The sequence below is a fragment of the Peromyscus californicus genome, unplaced genomic scaffold, assembly GCF_007827085.1.
Source record: "Peromyscus californicus insignis strain IS unplaced genomic scaffold, ASM782708v3 Scaffold_7__1_contigs__length_154581171, whole genome shotgun sequence".
Classification (NCBI taxonomy): domain Eukaryota; kingdom Metazoa; phylum Chordata; class Mammalia; order Rodentia; family Cricetidae; genus Peromyscus; species Peromyscus californicus.
In genome coordinates, this window is record NW_026294595.1 from 3,362,080 (window position 1) to 3,383,211 (window position 21,132).

Consider the following 21,132-nt stretch of genomic DNA (forward strand, 5'->3'; position numbering starts at 1 on the left):
CCTCAGAGGCTTCTGTAATCACCCCGGGTCCCCTCAAGCTCTCTAGCACTGTGGCCGACCTGGGCATCAATGATCTTCTGTTTGGAGTCTACAGCCGCTTGCATCTCGGCATGATCCTTCTTCAGCTCCTCTTCCACAGACATCAACCTGTGACAGAGACAGGGGTAGTCAGGTGCACCAGAAGGACGAAATGAGCAGTGGCCCTCAACGCTCCGCAGCAGTGACATGACTGGGCTGCTCCGTCTTGACATCAACTCCCCGCCTCCAGCTCTGGGACTGGGGCTACCCCTGTCCCAATGCACTTCCAGGATACAAAGAACGCCATGTCACAGGCTCTGTGGCAGAGAATACAATGAAGGCCCTGGAAGGCTCTAGACCAGGCTCTTCTGTCCTATTTACTGAGGTGGTGTGGGCCTTGTGAAGGCACACGGTGGCACCCAGGTTAGGGAAGCTCCAATTTTTCCCTTCAGGAGCTCAGACCACCAGGAACACCACACCTGGCCTGTAACTGCAGGCTGTAGAGCTGCGGTCGTGGGGCAGCTTACACCCAGGGATGTTGGCAGTGCCCTAGGATCAGGGTGATGAGGGAATTCAGCAGGGTTGAGGTAGAGGATCTATAGGACAGAGATGAACCCAACTAATTCCCATCTAGTCTCTGGAGAATTCTAATTCCACCCTGTGAGCAGGAGAGCAAACAGTCGCAGGGCAGGGCTGTGAAAGAGGCGCACCCCTGGGAACAGGGTAAGATGAGCTACCTCGGGGCAGGATGAACTCTGGGAAGGCACCTGATACATGATACAGCCAAAGGAGGCCAAGTCTGAAGGTCCCACCCAAGCAAAGCTCCACATCATTTTTGGACACAGCTGATTGCTGACAGTAAGTATCACTATACTCCAGAACAAACCCCACACACATAATTACACAAACACACAACCTCTACTACTGATCTCTGTAAAATTCACAATGCCTGGCATCCCACTGAAGCTGCCAAGGACACAGAGATGTAAGAAAATAAAACCTATAACCCGGAGGGAAATCAGTGAGAAGAAATTCAGACGGCAGAACTAGTAGGTAATGCCATTAAAACAGCCACTATGTAGACATTCCACATGCCCAGAGAAGAGACTTAAACTACAACCAAACTCTAGAGATGAGAACTCCATACCTGAAGTAGGAAGGACTGACAGCGGGTACCGCGGGAGCACTGGTACACTATTTCAGACCACACAGAAAGCATCTCCTGCAAGCCAGGCCTATGGCCCAGGCCTGTACTCCCAGATACCTGGGAGGGGAAGCGCAGCAAGTTCAAGACCTGCCTGGGCTGCAGCACAAGTTCAAGAGCCCAGGAAATTTCCTTGAGCTTGTCTCAAGGAAAAAGGCTGGAGTGTAACTCAGTGGCAGAGAAATGTCAAGCTTGAACAAGGCCCTGGGTTCAGTCCCCACCCAGTAATAGAAATGCATATAAAACAAAACTCAGGGAACAATGGAAAAAGAAAACTGTGGGGGGGCTGTATAGATGGCTCAGTGGTTATGAACACTTGTTGCTCTTGCAGAGGACCGGAATCAGTTCCCAGCACCCACATGCAGCTCACAAGCACCTTAACTCCAGGTCAGGAGATCCAACACCTTCATCTGACTTCCTTGGGCATCAGACAAATCACCAATGTATAAAATAAAGTAAGGGGGGGGGGGTTGGGGACTTAGCTCAGTGGTAGAGTTCTTGCCTAGCAAGCACAAGGCCCTGTGTTTGGTCTTCAGCTCTGGGAGAGGGAGGACGAGTATCTATGAAAATCGCCGGTGGCAGGAGTCACAGAGAAAGAACTAGGAAGCAGGGCCACACCCCTACAGATCTAAAAACAACAACACCAAGAAACACAAAGAAAACCATACTAGGCATGGTCTAGTCAAGACTGCAAAATCGAAGTGTTGACAACATTTAATGAAAGAAGCATTGGGAGGGTCAGGTGGCTCAGGGGCACTGCCACACAAGCTTAATGCCTGAGCTAAATCTCCAGAACCCACAGTGAAGAGAGGCCTTCTGGACGCTGTCCTCTAACCCCCACCCCCCCATCCAGACACACCCACACCCCCATCCACTTACACCCACACCCTACACACCTACATACACACCCAAACACACATATCTACACACCCACACCGTAAACACCTACACACACACACACACACACACACACACACACCCCTACACACACCCCTACACACCTACACACCCACATATACATGGTGGCAAAACTGGACACACACATACATGCCCCGCCCCAATAGTAAATACATTTTAAAAATTTGTGGTGTTAAGGTTCTACCTGAGGGCCTGTGCATGCCAGGCAAGCATTCTAACAATGAGCACAGCTCTAGCCTAAGAGAGAGAACTTACAAACAGCTAGAGAAAAAGCAGAAAAACATAGAAAAACAAAGACAGGACAACGTTCCCCTCCTTCTATAAACCTTCACATCACATAGTTCTGCCGTTAATCATGTGGGCTGCGAAGCCTGGCACACTTAGTATCTGCCCTTTGAGGAAAACTTGTCAACGAATATCCAAAGCATCAGGGAGATACAGCGTACAAGCCAACCAGGGAGGTGCTATGGGTCAAAAGATACAGTCCAAGGAAGACAAGAAGAAAGAAAGAAATGCTAATGTTACAAACAGGAAACCAGCCAGAGGTAACAGGCTTAAAAATAATTACATTGATAATTACATTAAAAGTAAATGGCTTAAACACTCCAATTAAAAGGAAGAAATTGCTAGATAATAAAAAGAGCCAACAATAAGGAACCTATAAAATGAACTCTATGCACAAAGATTGGTGTTAGAGTCTGAAGTTTGTGTCCACACCCAAATGTGTACACTGAAACTTAACCCCTGCCATGTCACTAGCTGTCCTCCGGGAAGTGATTGGGTCATGAGGCATTTTTGCCCTCAGGAGCAGGGTTAGTGCCCTTACCAAAGAAGCTGGAGGGAGCTTGCCTCTAAGGACACAGCACTAAGCATCGTCTATAAAGGAGAGCTATACTCAATCTGCTGATACCTTGATCTTGGACACGGCAACCTTCAGAACTGTGAGCAGTACATTCCTCTTGTGTATAATCACCCAATGGAGGTATTTTGTCATAGAAGTGTAAACGGACTGAATGATGACTTGAAAATATATAGGACAGAAAATGATATGCTAACACCAGTCAAAGAAAGTTACAGTGGCTACATTAGAAATATGATGGAAAAAGATTATAATTAGAAAGGTCAGTTTGGCGGGCGGTGGTGGTGGTGCACACCTTTGATCCCAGCACTTGGGAGGCAGAGGCAGGTGGATGTCTGGGAGTTTAAGGTCAGCCTGGTCTACAGAGCTAGGTCTAGGACAGCCAAGGCTACACAGAGAAACCCTGTCTCCAAAAAACAAACAAAACAAAAACAAAATACCCAGTTGGTTTGTTAGTGGTACATAATAATTCTAAAAGAACACTCATCCAAGACTAGAAAGTCAAAAACAAACAGAAAACAAACAAACAAACAGAAGAACCACGATCAGACAGCTCAATACTGCTCTCTCAGAAACTGATAGAACGTAAGAAGGGAGGCAGAGGACCAGCAAGGCCGCCGTATTAGACCCAGCTGTCCTGGTAGCGTTTGCATTCACAGTCCCAGGGAAGGAGAGATGGCTAGGCACCAGGGAAGCCAGGGCAGAGAGGGCTGTGCAGTCTGTGCAGTGGTTAGCCACCTCCGCTCTGCTCATCCCCTGTGATGGACAGAAGTACAGAACAAACACTAGGAAGGCAGGCCAGGGGATCCGGGGAGGGTCACGCTGGACAACAGAAGGTTACGGGGGAGTTCCCCGCCTACCTCACCTGCTCAGTCCAGGGCCTCAGCAGATGATCAGGCTCTAAGCCCACACTCTTACACCTGCTGTCACTGGGAGGTAGGACGCTCTAGGACCGGGACTCTGCAATGTGTGCACTGCCTGTGTGCAGACACCAAAGCTGGCACGCCCACCCTGTCCCTGGGCAGAGACAGGGAGGAGAACTAGCTACCAGAACCAACTAACCTCAGAAAGTCTTTAGACAAGCCAGGTACTAGAGAGACCCAACAGACTCCAAGTTGGCACAGCCACCTCTCTCTTCCCCACCCAAACTGCTCCTGACCCCATGGGCACCCAGACACACTCCCAGATGTGCTGTTCCTCTCCCTGACTTCAATAGCTTCTTTGGTGTCTTGTGTAGCATCTCAAATCCAGCTTTCAAACTCCCCCTAGAGCTTGGCAGTATAACCCAGCTCCTTTGCCCTGTGCTCCCACCTGCCCCTCAGATGCCTCTGCGGACCAGTGGGAGGCCCTCACCTGCTGATGATGCCCTTCATCTGGATGTCCTTGTCCTCCTGCTGCCGCCGGAGCCGCTCCTCCCCCTCTTCCAGCCGCGCCTGGTACTCCAGAACCAACTTCTGCGTCGTCTCCTCCTGGCACTTGAACAGGGTCTCGTATTCCTCCAGCTTCTTGGTGGAGATCCGAAGCTTGTCTTGCAACACTGCCAGGTCCTGCCAGAAGGGCAGCAAGCCACGGGCCAGCACCCAGGACAGAGACACAGCCTCATCAGCCTGAGCACGGTGCAGGGTAGGAAGGGTCTAGCAGGGAATAGCCAGCCCAGCAACTGTGATGAGACTCCAGCCCGTGGCTGCCCAAGGTCTGTCCAACCTGTGCAGTCAGGAGCAGGTGAAGAGTCAACCCAGCCGCAAAGGGTGAAGTTTTAACTTTGAACTTTCTTCTTTAAACCTCTTTTTAGATTTTTTTAAATGCACGAGTGTTTTGCCTGTATGTAGGTATATGCATCACTTGTATGCCTGAGGGGTTTAGAAGAGGGTGTCAGATCTCCTGGAACTGGAATTCCAGATGGCTGTTAGCCATCACGGGGGTGCTGGGAACTGAGCTGCTCAGTCATCTCTCCAGTCCTGTAACCTTTTATAGGAAGCCCTGAGATATAGGAAGGACACCTGACAGCACCCTGAGAGGTAGGCGGCAACACAGGAGGGACAGGGAGGCTCAGACAAGTCCCATGAGAAGCAACTACTCAACCAGATGAGATCCCAGCCTCCCAGCCTCTACCTGACCAGACCACCACAGGAATGGGCCGGCAGGACAGACAGGAGAGAAAGGGAGAGGGAGGAAAAACAAGGTATACTGGGATCTCCAGATGTGACTCAGCCTCTGGGGAGAAGGCAGGAAGCAGGGAGCGTGCAGGGAGGCTAGGCCTCCTTGCTCTCCTAACCATGGCTCTGGGAGCACCATGTTCCATGTCCCCAGGTTCCTTTCACATACTGGGGGAAAGCAGGCGGATGCAGTGAACCAAGGGGGTGGTGGCAGGTAGCAAATGCAGCATGAAGATGGACCCCCTTGAAGTAGGGGAGGAGGCACATTGCCACCCTGAACAAGGGGCCCTTGCACATGAGGCTCAACAGGCTGTCTAGGACTCCAGAGCCGAGGGTACTCGATACCAAGAGAACAGCAAGGGAAGGGATCTGCCTATGGGGTCTTTCTCTGGCTCTTCCATCTCCCTGGAGTCTGTTATCCAGGGAAAGGTAAGGCCCACCCATGGATCCAGGGCAGCTGCCAGGATTACTAAAGACTTGGGAGGGCAGTCAAAGCACACTATTGCCCCAGAAACACTAGATGTATGGTGGGGTGAGATCTGGAACTTCTAGAACTTACTTTCCCCCTGGGTAAAAGGGCAGAGCCACTGGCAATGTAGCCTCATCCCTTATCTTGGTAACTGCTATTCCCCCCTAAGCCCTAGGCAGGAGAGCTAAGTCCCTAAACCCAGGGCAAGGAGCCCGTGTGGTTCTCAGAGTTGTCACGGGACCCCTGCCTCTGGCTCCTCATTCCCAAAGCTCTCCAAGAGTCTCTAGCAGCCCCTCTGACATCTTGTTTCCAAGCCTCAGCTCCTTAAATGCCCAGCAGCAAGGGGCCTTCTTCAAGTTCTGACCCCTGTGTCCCAAGACTGTACCCAAGCCCTCTCCAGGTAACTGATGTGCAGCCAGCCTGTAATGGGAACCTTGGCCCCAAGCTAAGTCCTTGCTGCTCTCCTCCGAGTTCTGTGACTCAGTCTCCACACGGGCAGGGGCAATCAAGGACTGGGACAAGCAGTAGCACCCCACTAAGGCTCTCTGGAGACACCCCACTCCCGCACCGGTGGAGGCAGCCCGCCCTCCACCCAGCCCAGCTTTACCTTCTCTGCTTGGCTGAGCTCCTCCTTACTCCTTAGCCTATCCCTGTGGGGGGGATCTGGGCCCAGGCCCTCGTCTTCTAACAGCTGCGCGTTCATGGTCAATAGCCAAGCAGCTGTACGGTCCAGGGCATTGGGGCTCACGGGAGAAGGGCCCTACAATGAAACACAGCTGTGAGGGGCTGTGGAGAGGCAGAGGGGGCGGGGCAGGGACAGTCACTAGGGAGCCACAGGTGGGAAGGGAGAGGACCTCAGTTGCCTGAGTGTTTCTTCAAGGACATCAACCTTCTAGACAGAGGCAGAGCCAGCAGAAAGCCCAGGTGGGCTCAGAGCACTGTATCCTGCTCCTGTCAGGGGCTGTGGCAGCCCGGCTGAGGGGTGGTCAACCTACTGCCACCAACCTGTCTTGCTGAAGCCCCTGGGTGGAAGGGATGGGCCACCCTCCTGATAGTTATGGCCAGGGGTAGCTTCAGCCTGTCAGTGCTTCAGGAAGTGGGGTCAGAGCAGGACAGGTGGGCCTGGGGTCTGGGCGAGAACTTGACTAAGCATGGAGAGAGAACAGAAACATTCCTCATTTCCTGACGCAGTCTATCCCTAGGGAACTGGTAAAGGAGCCTGGCATTCCTTAAAGCCCTGTAGGTCCCAACTGCCAGAAAAAGGAGCGCATAGGGTGGGCCAAGTGGATGCGGCGGGACAGGCCCTCAGCATGGGATGACAGCTGGGTGCAAGTGAGGCGGAATGACCAAGGAAGAGCATGACATGGGTGTGCCCCCGACTGAAGACGCCTGCCCACAGTGCTGACCTGCTTGTGCATGGCACGGGGCTTTAGCTCAGGGCTGTCTCCCTTGGAGGAGGAGGACTGTTGGCGCAGCCGGGTGCCAGGGCCGGCCCAGTCAGGCGATGCTGATGCCAGGGTTCCACTTGAGGGTCGCGGGTACTGTAGGGTGCTCAGCAAGGTAGGAGGTGTTCTGCCGCGGGGCGCAGGAGGTGGTGGTGGTGGCGGCGGCGGCGGCTGGTCAATCCTTCGCTGGGGACCAGCACTGTTTTGCCTTGGCACCGTGGGCTGCCCCCCCTTCTCAGTCAGTGACATCTGCCGCCGCGCCAGCTCCCCAGGCCGCCGCACCAGCTCCTCTGCAGTAGTGCTGAAACTTCCCAGTTTGGCAGCAGCAGCTAGCTCCTCACTGTTGCTGTGAGAGCTCAGGGAGCTGTGGCCCTCAGAGCCTGAGTCACCAAGGCCTCGGGGCGACAGCGGCAGGCCAGCCGCCATCTGGTACACAGGGTTCTGGAAGGACAGCGGAGCCAGCAACTGGGGCCGGCCTGGCGCACCCTCCGAGGCGCCCGGAGTGCTCGGTGTTGGCACTGCCCTCCGCACTGTGGCCAACCCTGCCAGGCTCACTGGGGCTGCCCGTGCTGGCCACCCAGCTACCAGCTGAGTTGCAGGCACCTGCCCGTCAGCAGGGAGGGCGTCAGGGCCCACTGGGGAACCTGCCTCCCCATCCAGTGTGCGGGCGTCCTGGAGGTCTACCATGGACAGGCTCTTGCTGCCGTTGGCCATCTGTAGGTCAGGCTCATTGGCTTCTGAGTAGCTCGAGCTACGGGCAGGTGAGGGCTGGACCCCGGAGGACCTTGTGACAAAAAACAAGTCCTTGTTTTCGGGGGTTGGAGACGGTAACCGGGTGAAATCTATCAGACTGCAGGGAGACAAGCACACACAGGGAAAGAAGGGGAAAAGAACCATGAGTCCAGCCTCGTGTGTCCAAACCAACAGCATCACCACTTGTTGGGCCTGGCAGCTTGAGCCAGGGCTATGGACACAGCTGGGTGGCAGGAGGGTCACTGGCGAGGTGACTGTTCTGACGGAACTTCTCTTCAGGGACCAGCTCTGCTAGTTTTAGGCCAGGCAGTTGGGCAGAACTTTCCCTTTAGGTGCAATCTTGGGACGATGGCTGCCGGGATCTAAAAGTGCCCCATAGTTTTAAACCTGGGCCCAAAGCTTGGAGGCTCTCTGCTATCCCTGGGTTCTGATTGTAAGCACCGTTTTCAAAGTTATTGGGGCTTCTCCTGCCTCCTCTCCTGTTCCGAGTCAGCCTGTAACTCTAGTGGGGCCTGGTGAACCTACCCTGCCCCACCTCCTGATGCCACTCTCCTTGAGTGGCAGGCGGGGGTTGCCATTCCTGGCAAACCCAGGGTATCTGAAGAGCTGTCAAGGGCACGAGGCAAGCAGGTCTGAATCGGCGCTGCATGCTACAGCCTCCCTCAGTCTACAAGGGCTTGACTGCTTCCTCACTCCAACCCTGTCTGCAGCTTGACCTTGGACCTTGCCCAGACACCAAGCACAGCGGTAGGGATCAGGTGGGCCATGGAAGGGTGTGCAAAGCAAACAGGCTCTGAGTGGGTGAGCAGCAGCAGGGACGTGGGAACCTGGTGTGGCCAAAATCAGCAGGACTGTGTAACAGTAGTGGACCAAGCAAGAGAAAACACAAGTCTGGGCAGCATGTGCGTGCCGGGGGCAGGTCTCCTTGGCACCCGCACGTCAGGCTGCTGCCACCTGAACTCCAGTCCAGCCTGGAGACTTTTCCCCACTTGGCAGGTTAAGAGCAGAGCCTGAGGTCACACTCCTCCTCAAGCCACACCCACCAGGCCTGGCTCTCTGTCTCCACTTGCTCAGAGCTGAGGCTGCGACTCCCAGAGTCTTCTGCTCTGCACTCCAGCCTTCCTCATGAGCTGCTCCCACGCCTTGGCAGGGAGTGGGGCACACAGTCTGACCAACTCCACACACTTCTTAACAAAACACCCCCTTTCTCCTCTTTGAGGTTCACAGAGTAACTGTATCCAGGGCTCAGGGCTCAGGGAAGCTGGGGCTAGGAACCTCAAAGCCAATTTTCTAAAGCCCCAGAGATACAATAATGGATGTTTATTTATTTAGAGACAGGGTCTCTACATAGTTCTGGCTGTCCCAGAACTCACTCTGTAGACCAGGCTGGCCTCAAACTCATAGTGATCCGCCTGCCTTTGCCTCCCAAGTACTGGCATTAAAGGTGTGTGCCACCACACCCAGCAAGGGGTATTTTTAACAAGCACAGGTCCTATGGAAACATCTCAGGGAATCGGAGTCAATAGTCATCCTTAAACACAGGCTTTCTTGGCTCTCTGCTTGTGATCAACCTTGAACCCAAGATAGTTTCCCAGAAGCAGAGATGCATCTTTCCCACAAAGCATAAACGCTCTACTAGTACCACCTACCTCCCCTGAGAAGCCTGCCCCCCACACACTGGGTTGGTAGGCTAGTTGTAAGTGTTCATGTGGGCATCATTTCTTTCCGCTGACATGCAGCTGGCCTGTGCCTAGTCTGCATGCACACCCCACCCCACCCCACCCCACCCCACCCCGCACACCTGGCAGCTCTTACCCAGAGAGATCATTCTCAATCACCATCTTCTGCAGCCCAGCTGAGATGCTGCTGCTGCCAGAGCCTGGCGTGGAGGCCAGGTCATTGGTGCCAGGGAGCTGCCCACTGCCCGGAGTGCTCAGTGCTGTGTGGACATCCCTCAGGATCCGAGGCAGGGGTCCCAGTTTGGACACAATGCTCTGCAAAAATGGAGAAAGGCAGTTGTCACCTACTGGAACCACAGAAATGCAGAGCCCTGCTCCCCACCAATCAGACCCAGCACATCTGGGAAGGTGCTACGAATCTGCCTTGTTATAGCTCCCCAATACTGGCTTGGCATTTTTCACTCTCTACCTCCCTATCCAAGAGGCATGTGTGGTAGCCTCTTTACCAGGGGGTGGACTTGACTCCCTACATCTGAGCCTGTAGATACAAGCCAGACACAGAGGGTGCTGGCCTAAGACAGGACAGCGCCTGGGCCCTTCGGATCCCCCCTGTCACAGCACGGATGTGGTGCCGAGGACCTGGCTGAGCTGAAGGGAGTGGAAAGGCACACATGGAAGAACCCGCAATCCCTGCGGCAGAGTTCTGGAGGCAACAGTCCCATTTCACATTCTTGTCACACTCTATCACTTCTGTGACAACACTGATCATTTTCTGGACTTCCTGCCTGGCCGTGAGGCCCACAGGACAGTGACTGGCACCCTGCCTCAGGACTAGGAGGAGGGAGGAAGCCATGAGCAAAACAGCTTCCCCGCAATTTCAACAGCAAGAGTGCCGGTGAGAGGCGGGAGGGGCTGGCGCCCATCAGTGCGGACTGGCGAGGTTAACGGTGTTCTCACTGCAGGCTACTCTGCTACACTAAAGGCCAGAGCCGGTGCTGGATAATGTTGTGTAGGAAGACACCCACAGAGTGCACGAGGGGTACAAGGACCATGTACAGTTAAGTTCTCACTTGAAAACAATCTGCAAAACAGAGATCCCTATGAGCTCGTGCCTGAGTGTGAAAACATGTCTACAAGACAGCATGGCAAAGCACACTGAGTAGTCCCTTCTAGGATGGGACAAGAGGCAGGGGCCTTCCAGCTCGGGGTCAGCAATCATTACTTTTGTAAAGTGATCCCTAGAGTTCTGGAAAGCATGGTCAGTTAAAAAGTGGACCCTGGCAGGCTCACTGTGGGCTGCAGCCACTGGGGGAATCAGCAAACCTCCCAAGCCAGAGAAGGGCTGCTTGGGCCAAGTGACGGAAGCAATGTCAGGTACACAGACATTAATCTTGTCTGCTGACAGTCGATGGCAATTCTAAAACGCCTTTTCTTCTTCATTTCTTTTTTCCCGAATTAGGGACCAAACTCAGGGCCTTGTGCATGCTAGATCAGCACCCGACCACTGAGCTACAAGCCTTAGCTCTATAGGGGTTTCCAAATTCCAATCTAACACATGAAGGGACAGGATCCTTGGAGTGTCTTTTCCTGCTCAGTGGCTACAAAACTAAGAGCAAGGGCATTTTCAGTAAAGCAACCAAGTCAGGCCCATTTCTCATACCCCCGAGGTAAGGGGTAAGCATTCATATGTGGTACTTGGCCACCAGAGCTGAGGAGTTAACGTGGCACTCATCCACCGAGATCCCTGCGACAGAGGATCTACTGTCATGCAGTGACCATCTGACCCGGAGCTGCACCATCTAGCCCAGGCAACAGGCACCTGCTCAAGCTGGCTGACCGCCTCCCAGAGCAGGGAGTGCAGGCTGGAGAGCTCCCGGCCCAGGTCTATGTAGCCCTCGAAGCCTGCTGTGTTGGAGAGGGTCTCAGGGTTGGAGATCTCCAGCAGGAAGCGCTGCATGTTGGTCCACTCGTGCTCCAGGAACTGGTTCATGAATGACATGTACTCCTCCTTGCTGCCAAACCTGGATGCAAAGGGCAGTCAAGGTGAGTGTCCCTTATCTGAGTCAGGTCCCACCTCCCTTCCTCCCTACCATGGCTGTTGCCATTCAAGACCAGGGCCCTCTTCCCAAGGCCAAGACCACTCTACCCTTTTCTCAAGTCACTAGAATGTTCCATGTTCTCCCTACATACTGCCCCTTATGGGCCCCTGCCTCAAGAAAAGATTGAAAAGCCTGGTACATAGGTAACTCTCAGATCCACCCTTGGCCTAGGTCTCTACCGAGCTTTCCGAGCTATCGGGGTACCCCAAGTCCAGTGCTCTCCTCCCGAGTTCCCTATCTCAAGTGAAAACACCATTGTCCAACGGACAACAAGCCAGAGGCATGGCAGTTGTCAACTCCTCCTCTTCTTCATCTCCAAATGACAAGGCCTGCTGACTTGATCTTCTAGTCACCTAATGTTGTCCCTAGCAGCCACTGCCTCCTCTTCCCAGTGCCTCTGTCATTTTTCACCTCAGGCATGGGTATAGTTTCCCTTGGCGTCTCTCCTTAGCACTCACTGCCCGCTCAGTGTAGATCCTTTTCAGAATCCACAAGAGTCTGTGGTGAGTGCTGTGTTGAGTGGTGCCTCTCTGCACATGTGGCCTTGGGTCCCTGCAGCCCGCCTGAATTGTCGTTTCCTGTCTCTCCTGGCTTTGTCTTGATGCTCGAGATTCCTCTGGGGCCAGGCCCTTACCATCACGGCAGCCTCTGCGGCTTACCTGAGACTCTGGCCATGTGTCTTGGTCCCCATTCTTCTATCTACTGCATATGTCACCCGAGCTGAAGTGCTACGCTCTTGAGGCATGGGGCCAGGGCTGACTCATCTCTGTACAGTCAGGGCCCAGCACAGAGAGCCCTGAAAAAACGTTCAATCTACAACTGGGAATCAGTAACAAGATTGCCCAGTCTGCCGACACTCCTACTTACACTCTCTAAAATGGCGGCCATGGGGGCTGGAGAGGGGGCTCAGTGGTTGAAAGTACATGCTGCTCTTGCAGAGGACCCAGGCTCAATTCCCAGCACCCACATGGTGGTTCATAATCATCCCTAATTCAGTTCCAGGGACCCGATGCCCTTTTCTGACCTCTGCAAAACCAAGTATTTGGTATACAGTGGCATACAGACATACAAAACGCTCACACATAAAATAAAAAAAAAAATCTAATTAAAAAAATGCAGCCCCAAACACCAGAAGTGCTTTAGGCAATCATCCTGGTAGCATTAACCCAAGTGCCCAGCTACTCAGGAAATCAGCCATTCATTGCAAAGTGGAACTTGGGCTTAAAAGAAACAGGCGAATCCTCATGGCATGTTATGATAATATGTTAATTCAAAAAAGCAGAAGGAGAAAATATCTTGTCTTCCCACCTTTGAAATCCAAGGAAGCATACCAAAATGGCATGTGCTTTATTTGGGAGGCTGGGTGTGGAGGAGGCTTTGTTCTGAAGTAAGTGGCAGTGGGGAGACTGGAAGGGTCAAAGGCCAGGCCTGCCGCACCAGCCTGGGTCAGGTACAGACCATCCCACAGGAGCAGCACACTCACTTGGCGAAGTTGGCCAGGTTCTGCGTGACTTTGGCGATGAGCGTGAGGGTGCGAGCGGTGCGGTCGTCGGGGTACTCCTGAAGGAGGTGGAAGAGCGAGGGCGACATGATAGCAGGGCACAGGAAGCGCAGGAAGAGGGAGGCGCTGATGAGCCGCTCGCTGATGTCTGGCCGGCCACGGCTGCCACACTCCTGCCGCCAGGAGGCGAACACCTCTTTAAGCTCCCGTGGGAAGACACTGAGTAGGGACAGACCTGGGGGTCAGGTAGGGGCCCAGGGCCCGATCTGGTTCTGAGTCACACGGAACCCTGAGTTCCGATCCATCTCCGCGCTGGCGTGGCAGGAGCTCAGGGCCATCTACTAGGCAGATGTCACTGGGCAGGGAGGCTGCTCACCAGGCAGAAGACAACTCCACAGAGGGTGGGCTCCTGGGGGAGGGCCCAAGGGGGCCAAGTGCTGAGGCTGGCGGAACTGGCTCTGTGCCAGGCTCATCTTTCCCAGGGGAAACACATTTTCCCACCCCAACAACAGGCTTCTGGTCTGAAGGCATGAGGAAAGCCACAGGCCAGCGAAACTGCTATTCCTTTGGCTCCCGTCTCTGGCTCCCAAGACTCATTCCCTCTGCCCGAATGATGTCATAGGGACAGGTTTCCCAGAGCTCATGATGACTGAGGGGGGCGTACCCTCAGCTGGGTGAGAACACAGCCTGTCAAGGTCTAGAGAGGAGAGAAATAAACCTCCCCCTGGTAACAGTAAGAAGGCACGAAAACAGGATTCTTGGCTCCACTGAGTACCCTGACCCACCTGTCTTTAGGTGGCTTTCCTTCCTTTCCACCCTGGGGACCCCAGCGCCCCTGGACCTAATCTACTGCTGGCTCTGTCCTGAGCCCAGAACTAGGTTCCTGACCAAGACCCTGTGTTTTCCTGGGTTTCACTTTTGGGTCCTTTAAATTGAGCGGAGGCCTATCCAGGCTCTCAGAGCCCCCTTTAGACTTATCGGCCTGTCATGGTCCCCACCCCCACTGCCTTTCAAGCCTACAGCCTCCCCATAGGGCTTATGGCAACGAATGAGGCTGAACCAGCAAGGCTGCCTAGAGAAACGGGCACAGGCCTGGTGCTTGAGCCAGGGGGTGTCTACTGACAGACTTGTCCAGGAGAGAAGAAATGGAAACTCCTAGTCATACAATGTCTTCCCTGTGGGACGGAGGGCAGAGGCTGAGAACCCAGCTCAGCAAGGAGACGGCAGTGTATTCTGAGGGTGCTCAAGGCTCTCCAGTTGTCTCCTTACCCCATGAAAGCATCTTGGGCAGCACAGGCTGAGGGACCTGGGCAAATGAGTACCCACCCCAGGATTGGCCACCACCCCCTGCCCAAGGCCACTGCCCACCCAGCAAGCCTGCCTCTGCCTGGCCTTTGGGAATAGTAAACACCTCTGAGCTGGTGGACCCTCGAGTGCTCCTGGCTGCAAGGGCACAGAAGATTAAGTCACATGAATGGTCACAGAGGGGCAGGTCTAAAGCCTCAGGGAAGGATGCAGAGTCACCCGGGAAGGCGCAAGGGGAGCACCAAACAAACGGAGGAGGTACGGCTTCATAGTGGCGTGGCCAGGGTGAACATCAGGCTGGCCTGAGGTGGTAGCTTCTCCAGTGTGAAAACAAACCCAACAAACAAACCCAGGCTGGCAGCAAGGCCCACAGAGATAGTCAGTCCCACATACTCTAACCACAGCTAGGCTTAGCACCAGGCCAACCAGTCTTCTCCCGCACCTCAGGAGTGAGCACGTGCCCAGGAAACTGAAGTCTCCGTCCCCGGCATGGCATGGAGTTTTCCAGGGATGAATCCCAGCCCCAACCATGGCCCCAACGTGAGTAGCCCACTCCTACCGAAAAGTCACCCCTTTATCTCTGTTCCCTAGTCCAAGCTGGAGGCCTAGCTGGTGCTTAGGCATTCACACATAGCCCTGCTCAACAGGTTCAAGTGTGATAACCTCCAGGCACAGACAGGTGAGGAGCCTAGGCAGCAGGTGCCGGGACACCAGGGCTCTATCTCCATGTGCACCAGTGCGCTGACACTGGCCTCTACCTGTACACGGTGCTCACCAGAGTTGCAGACAGACTGACATTTCCAGGTTCCTTCCAACACACACACACAGACACACCTCTCTTACAGATATTCTAGAATGCTTTCCTATACTTAAGAACTCAAAACCTGGCAATCCAGCAACTCAGCAGAGTCAGATTTTTGGCCCAGGGGGTTAGGGGGTGGGGGAGAACCTGACAGAAAAGAGGATGGCCCAGATGAAAGGATGGGAGGCCTTGGCAGGCTGCACTGACCAGTAGGAGTTGATGATCTTGCAGAAGGCCAGCTCACAGCACATCTTGAGGTTGCCCTGGTGCTCGGGGAGGTCAGCGGCTGAGCACTTGCTTGGATCCACTTCACAATTTTCATCCGACTCGTACAGAGCTTTGATGAACTCACCTGTGGTTGGGTGAGCATGCAGAAGGCAGTGAGGGTCTGATGAGCACTGCCCAGCCCTCGCTACCTGCTGGCCCGGTAATGTCCCCAACTACCTAGTGCATCCTGCAGGTACTTCTGGCCCACAAGTTTGAGGTATTCCTCGATGGCCTTCGTGGCCAATGTGTTCTCCCGGAAGATGAGGTGCTCATTGTCCCCACAGCGATCCACCTCTGACATCATCAGGTCTGTTAGAAAGTCCTAGGGAGACAGAAGGGGAGTAGAGTGGAACCTGAGCTGAGCTGATGTGACAGCAGAACCATCACTGTCCTTGGCTGCTGGACACCCCAGAGTGACTTGGAGGCAGCTTGCTCATTGGGATACTGTGGGAAGACACTGCAGAGGAGCTCAGCCACACCTTTCCCTCTGACTATGGCACCTGACTGGCTGGCTATTCCCTTTCTCTCAAGCCCAAAGCCCACCTGAGACCTAGGGTAGGGCAAAGAGGCGGAACAGGAGACTCAGTGGCAGCAATCAGGGAGCGGCCAGTGCAGAGCCTGCAAGACACCCAGCACAAGCACGGGTGATGGTAGGCATGCCTTCAATCCCAGTGCTTGGGAGGCAGAGGCAGGCGGATCTCAGAGTTCAAGGCCAGCCTGGTCTACATGGTGAGTTCCAGGACAGCCAGGGCTACACAGAGAAACTATCTCAGAAAACCAAAAAAAAAAAAAGACAAAAAAGACAAAAAAGACCTTGATCTAAGAGGCCTGATTGGCCAACCAAAGGAAGGGCTGAGAGACAGGCAGGTCTGAGGGGAAGCTACAGCTGGCCTCTCTGGAATCACATCCTAGAAACACAATGAGCAGAAGGGTAAGGAGCCCATCACCCCTAAAGCTCCGCCACGGCTCCTATTCAAAGCCACCGTCTTCCTGACCTTGTGCAGCAGGCGCTAGACCTCAGCACTGGGATGAGACATGGCTCCTAAGAGGTGGGCAGCAGCAGGGAGAGGAAGAGCAAGGAACAGAGCAGAAAACAACTTGTCCAAGGCCACACAGCCATCTGTGGCCAGGTGCTGCCTCCAAGGCTCCGTCATCCCTCCACGATCATACAGAGTTCATTGCGGGGAGGGCTCCTAGGATGAGAACTTGAAAAGCTTAGACAAACAGGACTGAACAGAGGGTAGGAAGGGTCAGGACACAGGTTTGGGACCCTCAAAGTCCAGCTGCCACCTCAGGAAGGGAGACTGCCTACCCCTCATTACCCAAGTCGCCTTAACATATGTTCCGCCCGGCTCAAGAATGCTCTGCCAGTTCTAATTATTCCAGAGACAACAGCCAGAGACATTGGTTACTTGGGATGCCTCTTGGCTGCTTCAGACAGCATCGGCTTCCCAAGCCACAGCAACCTTGGGACCAGGAGCTAGAACACAGCAGCAGGGAAGGGCTAAGCCTCTCACTTGCCCTCTGTGGTCTGTGATGGATGCAATTCTCAGTCCCCGGCCTCTCCTGCCCACTACCCACCAGCAAATCAAAGCAGTACCCCTGGGCTGGAGGTGGCTCAGCAGTTAAGAGTACCGGTGCTCTTCAGAGGACCCAGCTTGGATTCCCAGCACCTACGTGGTGGCTCACAACCACCTGGAACTCCAGTCCCAGGGAGCCAATGCTTTTTCCTGACCTCTATGGGAAGCAGCATGTATGTGGTGCACAGATATAGATGCAGGCAAAGCACCTGTACACATAGAATAAATAAAAATTTAAAAACCAAACAACAACAATAAAAAACATGCAGTACTTCAAGAGTTGGCCTAGCTGGCAGTCTACCCAGCCAGCCAGCCCGAAGGCAGCACATGGTGAGGAGGGTCCTGGCAACATGGTGGTCCCTCTCCCTTCCTGTCCTGCACAGTACCAGTCAGTCCAGCAGGCAGTGCAAGATGCAGAGGACAAGGTGCTTCCAACCATAGCCTCCCCCTGCCAGGGCCTCTAGAAAGAGCTAAGAGTTGACCAAAGGCCTATGGAGTCTTAAACCACTGAACTCTGCCCACTGACACCCAAGCCCGGTTCCCTTCTTGGCTCAGGGCTCAGGGTTTTACCTCAGGGTGACCCCCATTCCTCCTCGCCAGTTGCTTGAAGTCTACTACAATACAGACAGCCAGTACAGCTTAGGTGTTCTCCCACTTTTTGTGGGTGGCAAGCCCCAAAAGAGAATGAATGGTCACTGGAGAGACCGCACAGGGTAGGGCTGGAGGGCATGTGCTATTGAGCTAGGCAGGAAAGAGATGGTGTGTCTTCTAGAGACATTCTGTTCTCTAAACCAGGTGTGGTTGGAGCTGAGGTGTGTCCTTTCTGGGCCCCTGTCAGGAGTAGCAGGCTTTGGAAGGTGGTAGCAGACGCAGGAGCTGAGCCCCTCCAGCTGTAAAGCAGAGCCTATCTGCATGGCTCTCTGATCCCTATTTCTGCAAGGCACCAGGGCCTTGGCTGGCTGTCGACACTCAGCATGTATGTATGTGCACCCATGCGCCCGTATGTAAAAGCAATGCATGAAGGCGTGGGTAGAGGCCGGCGCTATGAAGGGGGCTTACCTGTTGTGTGTGTCTGTCAACTCATCCCACTGGGTTTGTGAGTTTGGGCTCAAGTGCTGGAAGAGCTCAGGCACACACCTGCTTGAGTACAGCAGGGGAGACCCCCTCTGCAGTCCCAGGCCACTCACTGTACCATGTCTTTGGGGCTCAGCCCTGCTACTGGTGGAGTACAAGGTTCTCCCCAACTCATGGCACAGTGCTCCATTTTAGGGAGCCCATCTGACTGCAATGGGTATCCCCAAGTCCTCCAAAATGCAACAGGTTACGTAACAGAGATCCAGAAAGGGCAGACAGCCCAGTGTCTGTGAGTAGTCTTTCCGCAAACGGAGCGACACTCACCTTGACCTTGCCCGTGCTCTGCAGGATGTGCACCAAAGCGGATGCCATCTCCTCCTTGGTCTTAGCACTGAGGATGGGCTCGAGGGCTGCACACAGCCCCAAATAGTGGTTAGTGATGTGCTCGGCAAATTCTTTGTACATCTCCATGGGCAAGATGGTGATGGTCTGGTAGCGTGCCTTGATTCGGATCATGGGCCCAGGGCCTTTGCCACCCTTGGGATTGGGTGTCACCACTGGGTACCACTTCTCCACGAACTGCCGCCCAGCCACAGAGGCAGCAGGCAGGCTCACCAGGCCCAAGTAGCTGTTGCGTTCCTTTTTCTTCTTCTTGTCCGTCTCCCGGTACAGGTGGACAGTGACTGTACGCAGAGGCGGCAGGTTGTGGAACTCAAAGTGCTCTCCCCAGAAGACATTGTCCGTCTTGAGCTTGCCCGTGGTACGGGCGTACAGTACATCATCTAGGCAGAGCTCACACAGGTATTTCTTCTTGGCCGGCAGATCCTTGGCCTCAATCACCCATAGCTTCAAGATGTGCTCCACACGCCGGCTGTTGTCCTGCAGAAGAGGGGTCTGGGGTGGTCAATTGTAGCTGTTACCTACCTACTTAGCCAGCCCAGAGCCCAGAGTCCTCAGAGATCTGGGAGGGATTGAGAGACGAGGTGCATGGGTAGTGACAGGGGAGATGTCCACGGACACGGCTTCATCTAGTCTGCATTGTTGATCACTAGCTAGTTTACCAACCTTAGGTACCTAATTTCACCTGGGCCCAGGCTTGTTCTTCTAGAAAACTACTAAAACAGCCCTGCCTCAGAGTGAGACTGAGAAGGAGTGGACACAATGCCTAGACCCTTACAGGGCGTCTCAGTCTTTTGGTCCCTAAAGCAAGTTAAGAGATGACTGCTGCTAAGACCTCTTTCTTCAGTGATGTCACAGTAATCGGGCTTCAATCTACACCCAAGTCACCTGGGAAGACAGTCAGGGCCCCAGCCAGAGAAAGAGTCCAGGACAGTAGAAGATAAGAAGATACACCAAGGGGCACCCACCTGGAGAAGGGTGTGGATGTCTAAGCTAGAACAGAACAGATGAGCCACACAGCTGGCTAGGAGGAAGTGGATCTGGGCAGGACACAGGATCCGACTTCCCAAAGGGGAAATGCAGCTCTGTGGCCCACGCTGCTCGGTGTGTAGTGTTAGAAGAAGCACCTAACAGCAGGCATAGCTCAGCAACGCCCAGTATTTCCAGGCCCACTCACTCCCGCCTTACTCAGGAGTCATGCCTCTGCACCCTCAGTCTGGGTTTCACCACATCTTTCAGGATCTAGCAGGAACAGGTACAGGCCTACCTTGTTGGGGTGCACTGCTCGCCGCAGGTTTTCCATCCACTTGTCTCGTTCAGCTGCTGACCGGCAGGAAAAGCACTTGCTCCCCGATGATGTTGTCACCTGTTGGGGCAAACAGGATGGTGTGGGGGAAGGGATCGCAACCAGGCTGTACACTAGGGAAAGGCAGAGGCCACCATGACTGCATAGCAGCCACAGGATGAGAGGCAAGGAGGAGCTGCCTGAAATCTCTGAACCACATGTGGCACACTGGACCCAGATGAGCCCCAGCAAGTCAAGAAAGTAGTCAAGCTTTTGATATAGGCTTTTTGGCCTGTTTCCTCATCCCTGCCCACCTCACTCCTGTCCAACAGGAAAGCAGCTTCCTCACTGTGCCCTCTCTCCCTAAGAGGGAGACAGAACGCGGTACCCTGCTGGAGTCACCCCATAGTCTCCCTAAAAGCAGACCACAGGTCCCAGGAGAAAAGCAAGGGTAGGCTTAGTCCTAAACCGACCCCTTCTGGGGATGGGGAGAGGTTTCCTTTTGCCCATCAGTAGGGACAATGACAATCACAGAAATGTAGCCGTGTGCTAGTCTAGAGAAAAGAGCTGAGCTTCTCGGTGGGCCAGGCCTGAGACCTTCACTGCTGGCATCAATTCTGTTCACCTCCTAGTTGTAAACTAGTGTTTTCCTGAGGTGAGGGAATTTGGCCAGAACTGCCCTCACTGACCTGCTGCTCTCAGCACAACGCAGGCCCTATTGAACAAACCAGACCCACATCTAGGCACTAGAGGGTATGATCCTTCTGTAACAGCCTCTGCTGAGAACAAGGGGACAGGCCCTAACCGTCTCGGCCGGTCCCAGATCTGGACACCTCAGCCCAGATCCAGTTTGACTTGGCCTGGAGTCTTAACCCAGAATAATACAGGGGCAGAGAGAGAGGCAGGTGCCAAGAGGATCCACACTAGGCCCCACTGGCTTGTCAGTACGAGGCTCACTTCTCTATCAGAGGGCTCCCCCAAAGCATGATTATTGGTGGTGAGGACTGGGTACAAACCTTCCTAGAAATAGAGGAATAAGACCATTCTAGACTGCTCCCAAGAACCTGTGTCCTGACAGGGCAAGAGCACTCATGGAGGAGAGCTGTGGAGACACCCACCTCAAAGCAGTAGTCCTGACCTAGGATGCTGCTATGAACAGGTTTGATGATCACCTCCTCCTCCATGCTGAGGTCCAGCGCCTCCACTGCACTGCTGGGGCTGAGCAGGGACTCGTGTGAACGAGACTCCTTCAGCCTTGGCATCAGATGGGACCTGGGGAGGGGAGCAACAGGAACGTCACATGTGGCCTGATAATATCT

General features: G+C 54.1%; 1 protein-coding gene across 13 annotated transcripts in view; it reads right to left on the reverse strand.

The window, feature by feature from the left end:
- Dab2ip (DAB2 interacting protein) overlaps positions 1 to 21,132 on the reverse strand; it is a 182,083-nt gene that overhangs the window by 2,761 nt on the left and 158,190 nt on the right. For 8 of the 13 annotated variants that reach the window (XM_052725901.1, XM_052725900.1, XM_052725896.1 and 5 more), the window contains 12 exons: positions 20,932 to 21,085; positions 19,796 to 19,894; positions 18,454 to 19,023; positions 15,653 to 15,797; positions 15,416 to 15,560; positions 13,084 to 13,320; positions 11,321 to 11,522; positions 9,638 to 9,816; positions 7,031 to 7,919; positions 6,232 to 6,384; positions 4,353 to 4,546; positions 60 to 147 (listed from right to left, as the gene is read on the reverse strand). In XM_052725901.1, the coding sequence (XP_052581861.1) occupies positions 60 to 147; positions 4,353 to 4,546; positions 6,232 to 6,384; positions 7,031 to 7,919; positions 9,638 to 9,816; positions 11,321 to 11,522; positions 13,084 to 13,320; positions 15,416 to 15,560; positions 15,653 to 15,797; positions 18,454 to 19,023; positions 19,796 to 19,894; positions 20,932 to 21,085 (3,055 nt within the window). The remainder of the gene's footprint in view (positions 1 to 59; positions 148 to 4,352; positions 4,547 to 6,231; positions 6,385 to 7,030; positions 7,920 to 9,637; positions 9,817 to 11,320; positions 11,523 to 13,083; positions 13,321 to 15,415; positions 15,561 to 15,652; positions 15,798 to 18,453; positions 19,024 to 19,795; positions 19,895 to 20,931; positions 21,086 to 21,132) is intronic. The other 5 variants (XM_052725894.1, XM_052725899.1, XM_052725903.1 and 2 more) reach the window with 3 other exon arrangements.